Source organism: Suricata suricatta, chromosome 4 (genome assembly GCF_006229205.1).
Source record: "Suricata suricatta isolate VVHF042 chromosome 4, meerkat_22Aug2017_6uvM2_HiC, whole genome shotgun sequence".
NCBI lineage: Eukaryota > Metazoa > Chordata > Mammalia > Carnivora > Herpestidae > Suricata > Suricata suricatta.
Window position 1 is genome coordinate 115,485,681 of NC_043703.1, and position 15,611 is coordinate 115,501,291.

General features: G+C 37.1%; 1 protein-coding gene across 6 annotated transcripts in view; it reads right to left on the bottom strand.

The window, feature by feature from the left end:
- EXOC6B (exocyst complex component 6B) overlaps positions 1-15,611 on the bottom strand; it is a 581,371-nt gene that overhangs the window by 172,753 nt on the left and 393,007 nt on the right. For all 6 annotated transcript variants that reach the window (XM_029937576.1, XM_029937578.1, XM_029937580.1 and 3 more), the window contains exon 19: positions 5,927-6,068. In XM_029937576.1, coding sequence (XP_029793436.1) covers positions 5,927-6,068 — 142 coding nt within the window. The remainder of the gene's footprint in view (positions 1-5,926; positions 6,069-15,611) is intronic.

A 15,611-nucleotide genomic window follows, 5' to 3' on the forward strand; every position in this document is an offset into this window, starting at 1 on the left:
AAATCTAACAAAAAATAATAAAATAAAATAAAACATAAAATAATGCAAATACAAATCTAATCGAGTCACTCTCCTATTTAAAATCCACTGTTTCCCATTTCCTCTCCAGCCTCCAGCATGGTCCTCTGCATGGAGAAGGGGTTCCATATATATTTGTTGAAGAAGTGAATATATTACTAAATTGATGCTGTAAATAAGTAGTTGAGCTTGACTATAAACCTAGCCGTCTTTATTTAGAATGCACAAAGAGGAAGCTTAGGCAATTCCAAATCCAGACACAGACTCACTAAGAAATGCATGAAGATTTAGAGCCCAAGTTTGGTTAAGGAGGTAAAGTAGTAGGCTCTCAAGACTTGCTAGTATTTCAAACCCAGTTTCTGCCGGGATCCAGTGCTCCAACATCTAAAAGCAAACATAAGACATACAAACATAGGGAGGTATAAGATGAAATCCACACAAAGCAGAAATATCCAGAGTCACTGCCAATTTTGAAAGGGAAAGGAGGGGTGCCTGGGTGGCTCAGTCGGTTGAGCGTCCAGCTAAGGCTCAGGTCATGATCTCATGGTTCATGGGTTCGAGCCCCGCGTTGGGCTCTGTGCTCACAGCTAACTCAGAGCCTGGAGGCTATTTCGGATTCTGTGTCTCCCTCTCTCTCTGACCCTCCCCTGCTCATGCTGTCTCTCTCTGTCTCTCAAAAATAAAATAAAAACCATAAAAAATTTAAAAAAAAACAAAGGGAAAGGAATATTTTCTTCATACGTCCTAAATTCCTAATAGACTCTACTTCAAACGTATTTGGTTTAGTGTCCTGTCAAAAAGAATTATGTAACAACAACATTTCTATTAGATAATGGTGCCCTAAGCATAGTTACTATTTCTAGTAAACAGCTGAGCTGACTGATACCTTAGAAGAGCATCAAGCTGAGAATCAGAAAACCATCAGTTCTGGATCAGACCTTTCAGAACAATGACAGAATTTTCATAGACAAAAACAAAAATGAATTTCTTATACCAAATTAAAGGGCATCTTCAAACCTACCTAATGCACACACTATAGACAAAGGTTTGAGTGGCCTGCTAAAGACCTTCCGAGGGTTCTGGATATTTATTAACTGCTGCAACTGCTGCTGCTACTGCTAAAGATAACAGGAGAAGCCACTACTTCATGCACTGTGTTTTGCCAGCCATGAAATAAACCCTCTCATGCATTCTCTTTATTTTATTTAATTCTGACCCCATCCCTGTAATATTAGTTACTATTATTACTCCTGTTTCATAAATGGGGCTGTGAGAGGTTAAATAATTTACAGATGGTCACACTAAATAGAAGTGGTGACTCGAATCCATTTGGTTAAGCCGATTCTGAAATCTATGTTCTTAATGACTAGACTAGACCAGCTGAGTATCTCGGGCTCATGCAATGCATGCAATTCTTGTTTCTACTTGGGACCTAAGAAAATGGCAGGCCAGGCCTCAGAGTCAAACATTCATGGTATGTTCACATTCTACCTTGTCCAGAGTTTGATTTCTTTCAGGACCTATACAGTTCTTCCAAGGACTCACAGACAATAGAGAAAATACCGCATGCACACACCACTGGGTAGAAAGATGTAAGTGTTAATTATCTTGTCATTTGGGGCTGCTTTTATACGCCTCTGTATAGTTACTTGAATTTTATGTATCATTTCTTTAAGATTTTTTATAGACCACTGAGCATCTAAAGAAAAAAAGAATTAGGGGGATGGTATAGCAAAAGACAGAGAATAGAATTCTTTCTTTTAAAGTAAAATAAATGTCCATGGAAAGTTTCTTGACAGACAAATTACTGACAATCAGAAATGAAACATTAAAACTCTAAATCAATGAACCTTAGTGGTTCCACAATATATGGAGAAAAAATTTCAGTGCTAATGTGGTTATTGGAGGTACTGTCATGCCCAACAATGTTGGCTTCAAGCTGATCCTAAGTATGAAAGGCTATCACCAATATATCAAATAGCGATTCAGATACGGTACTGGCTCTCTGGAACCGCTTTTGTGTGGATAACAAACTCTATTTCCACCCTTTCATTAAGTGATCTCTTTGCTTCCTAATCTTAACGGAAAGCTAGCTCTCTGCTAAGGAAACCAATTCGCCTTTAGTTCCCTCAAGTAGAAGTTGTTCCTCCTTTGACATAAAATGGACTTCAGAATCAGGCCATAATATGGGCATCTTCCTTCCTCCCCTGTGCTTCTCCTAGACCGTCACTTCTCTTCCTCAAGGCTCATATATTTCAGCTTTATCACCTCCATTCCTCTTTATCTTTTAACTTTGACAAAAGGCAGTCATGTAGTCCTTCCCAGTCATTCATCAGACTTAGTTGTTGAACCAATGACATTGGTTGGTTGCCTACTGCTACTCTTGCTACATAGAGTGAGGTTCTACTCTTTTCTCCAAACTCAAAAATGGATGTCTTCATACTAAATAGCAAAAAACAATCTTGCTCAATCATTATGTTTTCATCCTCCTAGTAAATAATTGGTTAAGGTAGAGGCATGTAAAATTATTTTGGCTAAACAGATGCATGGAATCTGGTGGACTATTTCTAGAAAAAGTTCTGTGGCTGCTGGATATTATCATTTCTGAATATAATCTGTGGAACTGTACTTTTTTCTGAATGATGAGATTATGGTGATTATTTTCTTTTTCTACTTTTCCTCCCCCCACCCACAAAAAGTAGTTTTTGTTTCTCCAAAATATAAAATTTTGTAAATTAAAGTATTGAATATATTCATATTCAGTTTTTTAAAAGCCTTGTCTGCTATATTCAACATTTCTCTTATCACTAGGTCTATTTCTATTGCCTGTCTTTTCTTCTTATGGGTCACATTTTTCCTGTTTATTTACATGTCAAATCTTAGCTTTTTGCTGTGCATTTGTCAATGCTATGTGGTTAAGAGTCTGAATTTTTGTGTGTGTTCCTCTCCCTTCAAAGACAGTTGAGTTGTGTTTTAGCAGGCAATTATTTCATGGGAAGATTACCTTCATCTTATCAGGTCTCATTTAACTAGGGTGGATCAAGATTGGCTCTTACTCTAGAACTTAAGCACTCTTAAGGCCTAACTTTTTGGGGTCTTACTGAATGCACAAGGTAATTAGTTGGTCTCTCAACTCTGATTGGCTAGAATTCCAATGTCCCTTAGCACTCTGGGACCTCTGGCATTGCTAGTAAGCCCACAGATCCTCAGAGGCTGTTCTCTGCCAAGCGTCACAGAATTTTACCCTGCATGTGGCAACTTAGTTTTTAACCAAGGGCTCGAGGGCTCTCTGAGGTAGACTTCTGGAGTCAGTTCTCTAAACAACTCCTTGCTCTCCCATATCTTGCCCCACAAATCCCAACTGCCTCACCAGCCCTATAGGCTGATCTCTGTTCTTTATTTTGTTTTGTTTTGTTTTTGGTGTAAAACACTACTTTTTATTTGGACGCTACTTTCCTGTGCTGCTGTTTAGATAGTACCCCCAGACAGAAAACAAGAGTGAATGTCAAGTTTACCTCGTGCATTTCCCCTTTCTGAAAGATCACAGCGTTGTGCTGTCTGCTATCCAAAGCATGAAATGAATTGCTTAACAAAGTTTATCCAGTTTTACAGTTATTGGTATCAGAAAGGTAATTTTGAAACCTATTAATCTGTGGTGACTGAAAGTGTAAGTCTCTAGTTAAGTAATTAATTAAAAACAGCATAGAAAATAAACCTTAATTTCTAGCCATCAAGAGTCAAGTAAGGGAAACCAACAGGGAGTAAAAATAAAAAGGTGGGGAAGAAGTATTAGCAGATTTTTAGTAGTTTCCACTATTTTAATTTTCTTAGAATCAAAAACTTTCAACTTGTCATATCATTTTTGTTCATGTTCATTTTTCACTGACAGCACAATGAACACCAGAACGCTCTTTCTTCTTTCTTCTTCTTCCTAACCAGACTAATTTTGTGTTCAACTCCAAGGGGATGATTCATGATGAATCAACTTTCCCAATAACAATGGTCCTCTATCGCTTTTCCAGATACTCAATCTCCTGGCCTCCCTTAGAGCTGGAGGTGACCGTACAACTGTATTATGATCACTGAGACATACAAGGAAGTCTGTTAGGAGGCTCCTGAAAAGGTTTTAATTGTCTTAATAAAAGGAATAAGTGACACTGGCCTCTTTTTCCTGTCTTGAATGTGAATCTCCTCTTTTTTTTTTATTGAACTATAGCTGACATACAATATTATATTTGTTTCAGGTGTACAACATCATGATTTGACAATTACATGCAATGCAAAATGCTCACTGCAAGTGTAGTTACCATGCCAGCATACAACGTTATTACAATATTAGTGACTATACTCCCTAAGCTCTAATTTTCACCTCTGTGACTTTTCTTAGTTTATAACTAGAAGTTTATACCTCTAAATCCCCATCACTGATTTATCCTTCCCCCACCCTCCCTCCCTCTGGCAACCACCAGTTTGTTTCCTGTATTTATGAGTCTATTTATTTTTTTAATTTGTTTTATTTTTTAGATTTCACATTTAAGTGAACATATGGTATCTATCTTTTTCTCTTAACATAATACTCTCTAGGTCCATCTGTGTTGTCATGAATGGAGAGATTTCCTTCTTTTTTGTGGCTGAATTCAATACAATTCCATTGTAGACAGACACCACATCTTCTTTATCCATTCATCTATCTATGGACACTCAGGGGGCTTCCATATTTTGACTATTGTAAGTAATGCTGCATGAACATTGGGTGCATTCATCTTTCCAAATTAGTGTTTTTGTTTTCTTTGGGTAAATACTCAGAAGTGGAATTATGGGGTCATATGACATTTCTGTTTTTTTTGAGGGAGTGTGAGTCTCTTCTGACTATAATACATATTTGAGAATGAACAATATGTGTGAGGAGGAAACGTCCACACTCCCAGTATGGCAGAGGAGCGGGAACAAAAGAGCCTGGATCTCCTAAATACCATATGATTCCACTCATATGTGGAATCTAAAAAACAAAACAAACGAATAAACAAACAAAAAGCAGAATCAGATCTATAAGTAGAGAGAACACACTGACCGTTGCCAGAGGGAAGAGGAGTGAAGGGATGGGCAAAATGGATAAAGAGGAGTGAGGAACGCAGGCTTCCAGTTAAGGAGCGAATAAGTCATGGGAATAGAAGGCGTAGCAGAGGGGACACAGTCAATAATACTGTAATAGCCTTGTATGGAGATGGATGGAGCTGCGCTGTGGTGACAACAGCATAAGGTATATGGAAGCTGAACCACCATGTTATACACCTAAAACCAATATAACATTGTGTGTCAACTAGACTCAAAAAAATTTTTAAAAATAAGCAAAAAAAAGAACTTGAGTCCTTGATGACATCACGCAGCAGCTAAATCAATACGGCAACTCATTGCCTTGAGAAAAATAATACCTATTTTTTTAAACCACTCTAACATTTTCTATTTTTACCCGCAAGAGAAAGCATTCCTGATTCACAAATGCACACATATTTGTTCCTTAGACTAAGAGAAGAGATTGCAGATAAGAAGTAAAAATAGCCTTAAAATATAATATAAAAAAAAAAAGTGGTTGGGAACTGCATTCTTCTGAAGTCTTTACACTAATCAGATTTTGTTTGGTGCCTATTTAAAGGCATGTCTGCCTTATCTCTCCGTCTAGATTGCACATTTGTTTATGGCCAGAGATCTCTGTTCTACATGTGGGTGTAGGCACTCTGGGTGTTCGAGTCAGCTCGATGACAGACCATTTCTATACATCCTGCAAACTGTCGCCTATATATGCCGATTCCATCAGGAACAAAGAGCCCACAGACCTAAACTTCTGGGTTTTCACAGAAGTGAGTATGCAGGTAAAACAAACAAGCGAAGGGATGGGTCACTATCTTACGTTCACATTCTCTGACATCCAAGTTGAACTGCTGTAACGCTCCCAAGGTGAGCTGTCTCACTTCAGCTTCCAGCAACAGCTGCATCAACGATGTGGCTAAATGCTTGCAAGCTGACATACATGCTGTTTGGGCCACCTTTCCCTGAAATACAAGAGCGTAAATCATGTGACTGGATTAAAATCAAATACCAACAAGGGTGCCTGGGTGGCTCAGACGGTTGAGCATCCAGCTTCGGCTCAGGTCGTGATCTCACGGTTCGTGGGTTTGAGCCCCGTGTCGGGCTCTGTGCTGACAGCTAGCTCAGAGCCTGGAGCCTGCTTCCGATTCTGTATCTCCCTCTCTCTCTGACCCTCTCCTGCTCATGCTGTCTCTCTCTCTCTCTCTCTCTCTCTCTCTCTCTCAAAAATAAATAAAACATTAAAAATTTTTTTAAATAAAATTAAATACCAACAAAAATTATAATTTATTTTTCAATTAGGGATTTCTTTAATGTCTTCTCCATCATGATATCCTTGGCATTCAATAATCTTGGATTAACAACACCTCATGGCAAACATCTTAAATATGAGCTTCAGCACCCTGACCTTTGTAACAGTAACATTAAACTAAAATGCATAAAACCCAGCTATTTAATATTCAGGCACTTCTACCTAATCAACACTAGATAAACAATATTCAAAATTTTAATTAAACTGAGGATTTCGCAGAGAATAAATGTTAAAAGTCCCTTCCAAAATTACTACAATTCTTAAAAAACAAATGAAAACAACATGCTCTAATTTATCTAGAAACCAAAGTGTTTACTGCTTTATGATTTAACACACAAAAAAAGGAAAAGAACAATTAAAGTTTCCTAAAAAAATAATTACAAGGATGAATTTTGGTTTTTTTAAAAAATGAACACTGAGGGGTGCCTGGCAGGCTCGGTTGGTAGAGCATGTGACTCTTGGTCTTGGGATTGTAAGTTTGAGCCTCATACTGGGTTTTGAGAATACTCAAAAAAATAAAATAAAATATTTGAAAAAAATGAACAATGAGGTTTATAAACATAAACTATAAGCTAATTTTACTTTATTTAAAAATTTTAACGTTTCTTTATTTTTGAGAGAGAGACAGAAACAGAGCAAGCAAGGAAAGGGCAGAGAGAAAAGGAAACACAAAATCCAAAGCAGGCTCTAGACTCTGAGCTGTCAGCACAAAGCCTGATGTGGGGCTTGAACTCATGAACCATGAGACCAGGACCTGAGCCAAAGTCAGATGCTTAACTAAGACACCCAGGAGCCCCTAAGCTAATTTTAAAATATTGATATTAAAATTAATATTTTACTATCTTCTTTAAAGGATTCAAACACTTAGCATCTTAGTCCCAGATCTAAGTTATAAACCAGAGAAGATAAATCCACTTTTTCCCAGATACTTACCCATTTTGTTATTTATCATCTATTCTGAAAAACAAGATGATACATGTTTCAAAAAGTCTGAGATCTCAAATTAGTCAATGGATCCTTCTATTTTGAAATTATGAAATATTTCAGTCATAAATAAAGGTATACAGAATTATATGATGAATATCCATGTATCAACTAAACAATGCAAATATAGTGACCTCTGTGTGACCTCCTTAATCATTTTCTTTCTTCTCCCTAGGGGCGACCATTATTGTTGCTAGGTACATCAGCTAAATTTTTAAAATACTATCATAAAGTTATATATAAATATATAATAAAAATCATATTATTTTATGTATTTTGAAACTTTCTATAATATCATACAGTATGTCTTTCTGCAACTTGCTTTTTTGGTTCAATATTATAAATGTGAGTTTTTTGAAAATGTAATGCATGTGGCTGCAGTTTATTCTTTAACTATCCCACAGTATTTCATTTTAGGAGTATACCACAATTTACTTGCCTATGTCTACTCTTCTGTTGTTGAAGATTTAGGATGTTTATATACCTACATACACACACACATATATATATACACACACACATATACATACATAGGTATACATATATATATTATATATATATACTATTATAAATGCAGTAGGTCCTGGAGTAATGTAAGTCTAATAAAAATTCTTGAAAATGTCAGATTCTGACCACAATGTCTTTAATGTTTTTCTCATATGTTTCACTGGGCCAGGGCCTTCCTCAAAAGTAGCATGCTTTAAATTTTAAAAATATAATAAACAATACCACAATGAATTTTGAAACTTGTGTACCTTTTTATATACTTTGGATAATTCCTTTAAGATTGTTTCTTTGGACCTCTTTAGAGTATCAGTACTGTGATTCATAATGCATATGCATATATGAGAAGAAAACATAGGTGGAAACTAGAATCCTAAATATCTCATTATAAACTGCTTTGCCTAAGGTATGTGCTGACTTACAATGTCCCCACATATTTATTAGAGTATCACTAATTGCATAAATGCTAGCAATGAGTCCTATATAAATTTTTCTCCTAATTAAATAGGAGATATTTTATGATGCTATGTCTTTGATTACTTTGTGAGACTGAATGTTTTCCAAATTTTTATTTTATTTGACTAAAATATTATTTTATGGCATAAAAATAACAGAGTGAAAAACAATGCCCTATTCTGTATACATACTAGAAATGGTCCTCAACTAGATGCTTCTGTTTGTATGTTCTGAAGATCCACACTCCGGATGACTTAAGACATCAAGTGGAAATACCTAAGTTAGGGAGTACTGTACAGACCAAGTGAGAAAGAGGCAATGGAAGCACACAGAGTCCTAAAGAGAAGAGTTATGTTATGAAAGAAAACCCAATAGTGGCTTGCTTTCAGTTAAACCCAATGGAGACCAGGAACAGGCAGCACACCAAGGAAAGCCACGGAGTTCAACACACTTACAGGCTGCGGGGGAACAATCAGAGGTGGCAGACAAAGCTCTGAGGAGCCCTGTGGGTTTCAACAATGAGAGCAGGAATGGAGTGGAGGAAGGAAGAGGAGACTACAGCAGATGCCCAGAGACAGCCCTGCAGGGCAGAAGGGTAAGAAACTGTCATCTCTTGGGCATTGCTACAACCTAAGCAGTTGACATCTTATGCCATTTCACTTAATTCTCAGAATTATCACAAGAAGCTGATATTATTTTTTTTCTTGTAGATAAATAAACTAAGGCTCTCTGTGAAGTTCAGAAAATTAGACAAACTCATATAGCTTTGGTATTTCCACCCAGTCCTAAATCTGTATCTTTCCACTACACCATCACTAAAAAGTAGTAAATCATATCGTCTTACACTGAAACACTGAGCAAACACTGGTCCAGACGACAACAAGGTTACCAGGTCACCCAAGGCATAGACGAGGCCCAAACAGGTAAAATAGTGGTAGTTCAGGAGCCAACTCTTCAAATACTGAGTATTGGAAGGGACAGACTTTTTAGCTGTAGCCCAACATAATTATCTAGGCCAAGAGAGATACTTAAAGGACCCGACAAGCTGAACATGGAGATGTGAAAATCAAACAGCTAAACACCCCATTAAGCCAGAGGCTGAAGAAGATAGCATTGAAGAGGCTTCCTTCAGTGGCCAAGATAGACTGCCAAAGAGAAGCAAAACTGGACTAGTAACATGAAAAAAAGATAGCTCCAAGTCAGAAAGTCCCAATTTTTAATCTCCACTTACTAGCGGTGTAATTTGGAATGAGTTAGTTGCTACTTCTGATTCCTTATCCATCTCAAAGCAGTAAATAGCTTATTAACCTTAACATAGTCACAAGAAACACAGATTTGGCTTTCACTCCATATCAACATATATTAATCAATAAAGCTAAATACACATATACACGATCATGCATTATCCTACTCTAACATACAGCATTATTTAACTGCCCTCCAATCACTTTTTACCCAATTTTGCCTTGAGCTACTTATTTCCAAACAAAATGTGAAGTGCAGAAAAGCATGTGTTCATCATTAAATATTTTTCTAACTCTAGAAAGCATTTTGGAACTTTTCTAATTTACAGTCCACTATCCATTCTCTCCCTTCTAGTTTCCATTACCACCACACTGCCCATAGGTGTTCTAAGAAAGGATAAACACAGATTCAGGCAATAACAACCAATACACTATGCAACAAAAATTGGTGGTTTCACTCTTGTCATTAAATAATCTTATTATGAAGCAGATTCTTTCTAAGAACATACAGCCAACATCTCTAGGACAGGGTAAGAATTTGGGACTTTGGAAAACCTAAACTGATGAAATGTCCCATAAAAACGCCTTTGGGATACCTCTAGGAAGACTTTCAAATCAGACAAATCAGATACTAATGGGGGCTGTATCTCATGAAGTCATAATAGTGTTCATGTACAGAGAATGTGTAAGAATAAAGATAGAATGCCAGACACATCGACAAATGAGCTAAGAATTGTCATGTTTTCAACATATAAGGAACTTGGGGTGTGGGGTAGTTTGAGTCACATGGTCTTAGAACTAGTTCAATAGGCAGTATCCTGCCACCTCGCGATGCATCTACAATATATACTCCAAGACAGTCAATAAATATCACCTAAATGAATTCAAAGTACACTACCACCCCCTACCAAAGCAATTTGGTTCATACTATTTTTCAATCTAGTTATAATCATTATTATTATTATTTTTTAAGTTTCAAGAAGGGGAGAGGAGTAAAGTGGTGACAAGTTCATAATGTTAATTCAAAAGCAGGCTTATGATCATAATGAGAACCATTATCACAGAGCATGAGTCAAGACCCATGAAAATACTTTTTTGATGTTCACCATGTAGCTCTTTGATAACCAAATCAACTCACTCACTCACTTCAAAAATATACCCAGATTCATATTCTGTAATTCAAATTATCCTTTCTAGCTTCTCTTCTACTTACTATCTGTCTCCCTTTTATCATGATACTTTACACAGAGTGATATACTTCACTGTCATATAATGCATGTACAAGTAAACATTAAAAATATTAAAAAAAAAAAAAGAAAGAAAAGCATATGGTTTGGATGGAAAGAAACCATGGCATCAAAACTGCAAAGCAGGTACACACTGATACCTAGCTTTATGTCTTGGAGGTATCTAATTCTCTTTCCAAAAAGGGAGATATCCATCGTTTCTTACACAAAGACACAAACACAATTAAGACAAATTTTAGAAATCTTACAGACTCCTTAAAGACACATAGAAAGTGCAGTATTCATTACTTTCTTTTTTTTCTTTTTTTTTAATGTTTATTTATTTTTCAGAGAGAGACAGAGTGTGAGTGGGGGAGGGTCAGAGAGAGAGAGAGACACAGAATCTGAAGCAGGCTCCAGGCTCATGAACTAGCTGTCAGCACAGAGCCTGGCACGGGGCTCAAACCACGAACCATGAGATCATGACCTGAGCCGAAGTCAGATGCTTAATCGACTGAGCCACCCAGGTGCCCCAGTATTCATTACTTTCAATTGCAATGTACTTCAATCACACAATACTAAGTTCTATGTCAGAGTACACAAATGAATAGAGGTGAGGAGCTTGGAGAAAGCATTACCATCATCACTATTTCTACCACCATCGCCAGACCAGCTGCCTCCATTTATTGAGCATTGACTATGTCCAAATGTTTTGCACATGTTCTCACATAATTCTTGCAAGAACCCCATGAAGTATATAATCCTTGATTTACAGATGTGAGTACAGGGGGTTACACTATTGAGTATATCTTGCAAGTAGTGAACCTGGGATGTGAACCCAGCCCTATCAGACACCGAAGACTTAATAATCATTTGATTCTGCTTCCCAGTAAAGGGACTTTGGTAACTGCTATGTGTTTCTGTTGCTCCATGACTTGGAATAAGGGAATGGGGAGGACAAGAAGATCACACAAATCTGAAAGGCCAGGATACTGAGTGAGAGGATTTTTTTCTCCCTTCTCCATTAACGAAGCATCAAAACGAAGCCCAGTTCACACTAGGTACTGAGAATGGACTCCAACCACAGCTCTCCATCAGCCTACTGAGATCAGACCCTGAGTCCAAGATCACCAAGGATCTTGGCTTACTCAGTGCAAATGGCCAAAGCCAAATTTCTCTTTCTCTGGATAATCTTAGCAAGTTTCAAGTGAGGCAAATGCCGAGTGCCAGGAACTGTTCTGTGAAAGAGAGCTGTCTTTTTCACACTGACTTTTTCCTTTGCTTTTGCTTCCTGAATAACACTCCCATGCTTACATTTTGGTTTTGTCAAATTTTTCTTTCTCAAGTCATTTAATGAGTTATTTCACTATGAAACAGAGAAAAGTTCAGATGCAGAAACTGATCTAGCAAGGCAAGTAAGAACTCTGCAGAAAGAATGCAAAGCCATCCTATACATCGCTCCCTTTCTGTAGATCTGGTGCCTCTCTCCCTTAACCTGCTATTCTGACCTTTACAGTAGGCATTGCCTTTCATACGGACCCTTTCTTATTTCTGCCTGCCCCAGAGAACTTGATTTTGATTGCTCTCTCAATTGCTTTGCTTCACTGAACAAGGAAGCAACCTTGTTCCTTTTTCCTCAATAGCCCATAGCTATGGATGAGGCCTCTTCATTCCAGAGTGCTAAGACTCCTATTTATTTAGGGTGGATATTCAGTAAGTTACAGTTGGATGAATAGAACTCTGGGTCTTCCCATAAGTTTTTGTCATCTGGGACTCATGCCTGGAACTTTGGTTCCCATGTGCTGCAGAAATCCCAGGAACAAATTTTTACTTTACCATCACACTTAAACCATCTAAACAATCACACATCTGGAGTGCACAGGTGGTCCACTTGGTCAAGCAACTGACTCTTGATTTCAGCTCAGATCATGATCTCATAGTTCCTCAGATCGAGCTCCACGTCAGGCTCTGTTCTGACAGCATGGAGCTTGCTTGGGATTCTCTCTTTCTGTCTCTATCTCTCTGCTGCTCCCTCGACTCATGCTTTCTCTCTCTCTCTCAAAATAAATAAATAAACAAATTTAAAAAAATATCACACATCCTCCCCAAGTCTATTTTCCCACAAATGAATTCATGTAATTACAATCCTGTCCAAAGAACATTCTTAAAGTCAATCAGAGAATCTGTATAAATAACCACTCACTAAAATCAGGCACAAATCTCCATTCTAGACAAACAAAAATTTCCTAACAGCTAAAACAAGCAAACAAATATACAAACAAAAGTGAAGCCCAAGGATGATAGTCAAAATATCCTGGACAACATATGTAGTGTCATGTGAGGCATCAGGAGAGCCTACAATGAGTTGGTGATACCCTAGTAATTAAAAATAAGAAAAGCATTAAACAAATAAGGGAAAACAATCTCTATCTTACTTGCATGAAAAAATTAAGAAGTCAAAAAAAAAAAAAAAAAAAAAAGCATAGTCCAAACAAAACTTGGGAGTATATACTACTCAGGATGTGGATGGAAGGAGAAGTCAGAGGAGGGATTTACCGGATCTGAGACTTAGCCACTTGTTTCACTTTCTTGTTCTCAGTCACCTTTCAAGAAATCTTTAAAAAGAAAACAACACTGTTTGCTATGCATGCTCTTATTGAGGTATAATTACAAACAATACAGGCACAAATCTTAAGAACATAGCTAGATGATCTTTACATGTATCAAAACCTTTAAAACTGCCATCCAGATCAAGATACAGAGCACATCCATAAACTCCAAAGTTCCTCGCGGCCCTTTCAAATCAGTAGATCCACCTACTCCATGAGATAACTCTACTGACTTAGAGCCACGTAGATTAGTTTCCTGTTCCTGAACATCATATAAAAGGAATCCTATAGTCTTCTTTCATACCTAGCTTTTTAAATTCAGCATGCTTTTGAGATTCATCCATGTTACTGCATGTATCTATAATTTGTTCTCTTTTTTTGCGTTTTTTTTGCTGAGGAGTATGAATAAATCACTATTTATTCAATTTTTCTACTGTATATAATTGGGTTGGTTCTATTTGGGAGCTCTTATGAATAAAGTCATTAAGTGGAAATTCATTTGCCTTGGAAAAATACTCAGGAGTGAGCTTGTTGATCTCAGAGTAGCTGTACATTTAATTTTACTAGAAACTGCCAAAGTTTTGGGGTACCTGGGTGGTTCAGTCAGTTGATTGACTCCTGATTTCAGCTCAGGTCATGATACTGGGGCTGTGGGGTCAAGCCTCTTTTGGGGCTCTCAACGGAGGCTGAAGCCTGCTTAAGATTTGCTTTTTCCCTCCGCCCATCTCTCCAACTCATTTGCACTCTCGCTCTCTCAAATAAAAAAAAAAAAAAGAAACTGCCAGTTTTTTCAGAGTGAGTGTGCCATTTCACACTCTCATGAGCAATGTATGAGAGCTGTTCCACGGCCTCTCCAATACTTGGTGCTATAAGTCTTAATTCATGCTATTTTGCAGTGCATAAAGGTAATTACTGTAGTTTTAATTTGTATTCCTTCATGAGTAATTATGTTAAAACATATTTTCATATGCATACTGGTCAAATGCATATCCTCTTTTAAAAAGTACCTGTTCAAGTTTACTGTCCATGTTGGTAGTGGATGGAGGTGTGGATTAGCAAATACATTTTTATTTTTCTTTAAAGAACTTTTATTTAAATTCCAGTTAGTTAACATACAGTGTGATATTAGTTACAGGTGTACAATATAGTGATTCAGGATAGGCACCTATGTTGAAAATCAAGTGACCATATGTGTTGGAGTCTGTTTTAGGACTCCCTATTCTATTCCATTGATCTTTTAGTCAAACATACCAATACTTCACTCTCTTCCTTACTAAAGCTTTATAGTAAATACAGAAACCAGGCAGTATAAAGTTCTCTAACATTCTTCTTTTTCAAAATAGTCTTATTTTAGTTTCTGAATTTTCATATAAATCTTAAAAATAGCTTATTAGCGGGCACCTGGGTGGCTCAGTCGGTTAAGCGTCCGGCTTTGGCTCAGGTCAAGATCTCACATTTGTGGGTTCGAGCCCTGCATTGGGCTCTGTGCTGACAGCTAGCTCAGAGCCTGGAGCCTGTCTTCAGATTCTGTCTCCCCCTCTCTCTCTGACCCTCCCCTGCTCATGCTATCTCTGTCTCTCTCTCTCTTTCAAAAATAAATAAAATTTTTTAAGTTAAAAAAATAGCTTATTAGCATCTATACTCATTTCTTTCAAGATTGGTATAACGAGTACATCTCCACATACATGGAAGAAATGTTAATTCATTAGATATCATGGATGCCTTAGGGCATGGACCTTTAATTCTCATCAGAAGCCTGGTAGAGAGGAGATGCTATAGATTAACTTTGGGGGAATTGCCATTTTAATAATATTGAATCCATAAATACAGTAAACCTTTCTATTTAATTAGATCTTCTTTAATTTTGTTTGGTAACGTTTTGAGTGCACAAGTTTAGCACATATTTTGTTCGTTACAGAGTATTTCCTGTTTTTTGTTGTTGTATACTACGCTGATTTTTCATTTCAGATTCTAATTCCTCTTAATTAGTACATAGACACGGACTTGGTTTTTTGCATAGTGACCTTGTATCTTTTGATCTTGCTAAACTTAGTTCCACTACCTTTTTTTAAAAGATCTCATAGGAGGCAAGGGTAACAAAAGCAAAAATGAACTATGGGGGCCTCATCAAGATAAAAAGCTTCCAAACAGTGAAGGTAACAATCAACAAAAT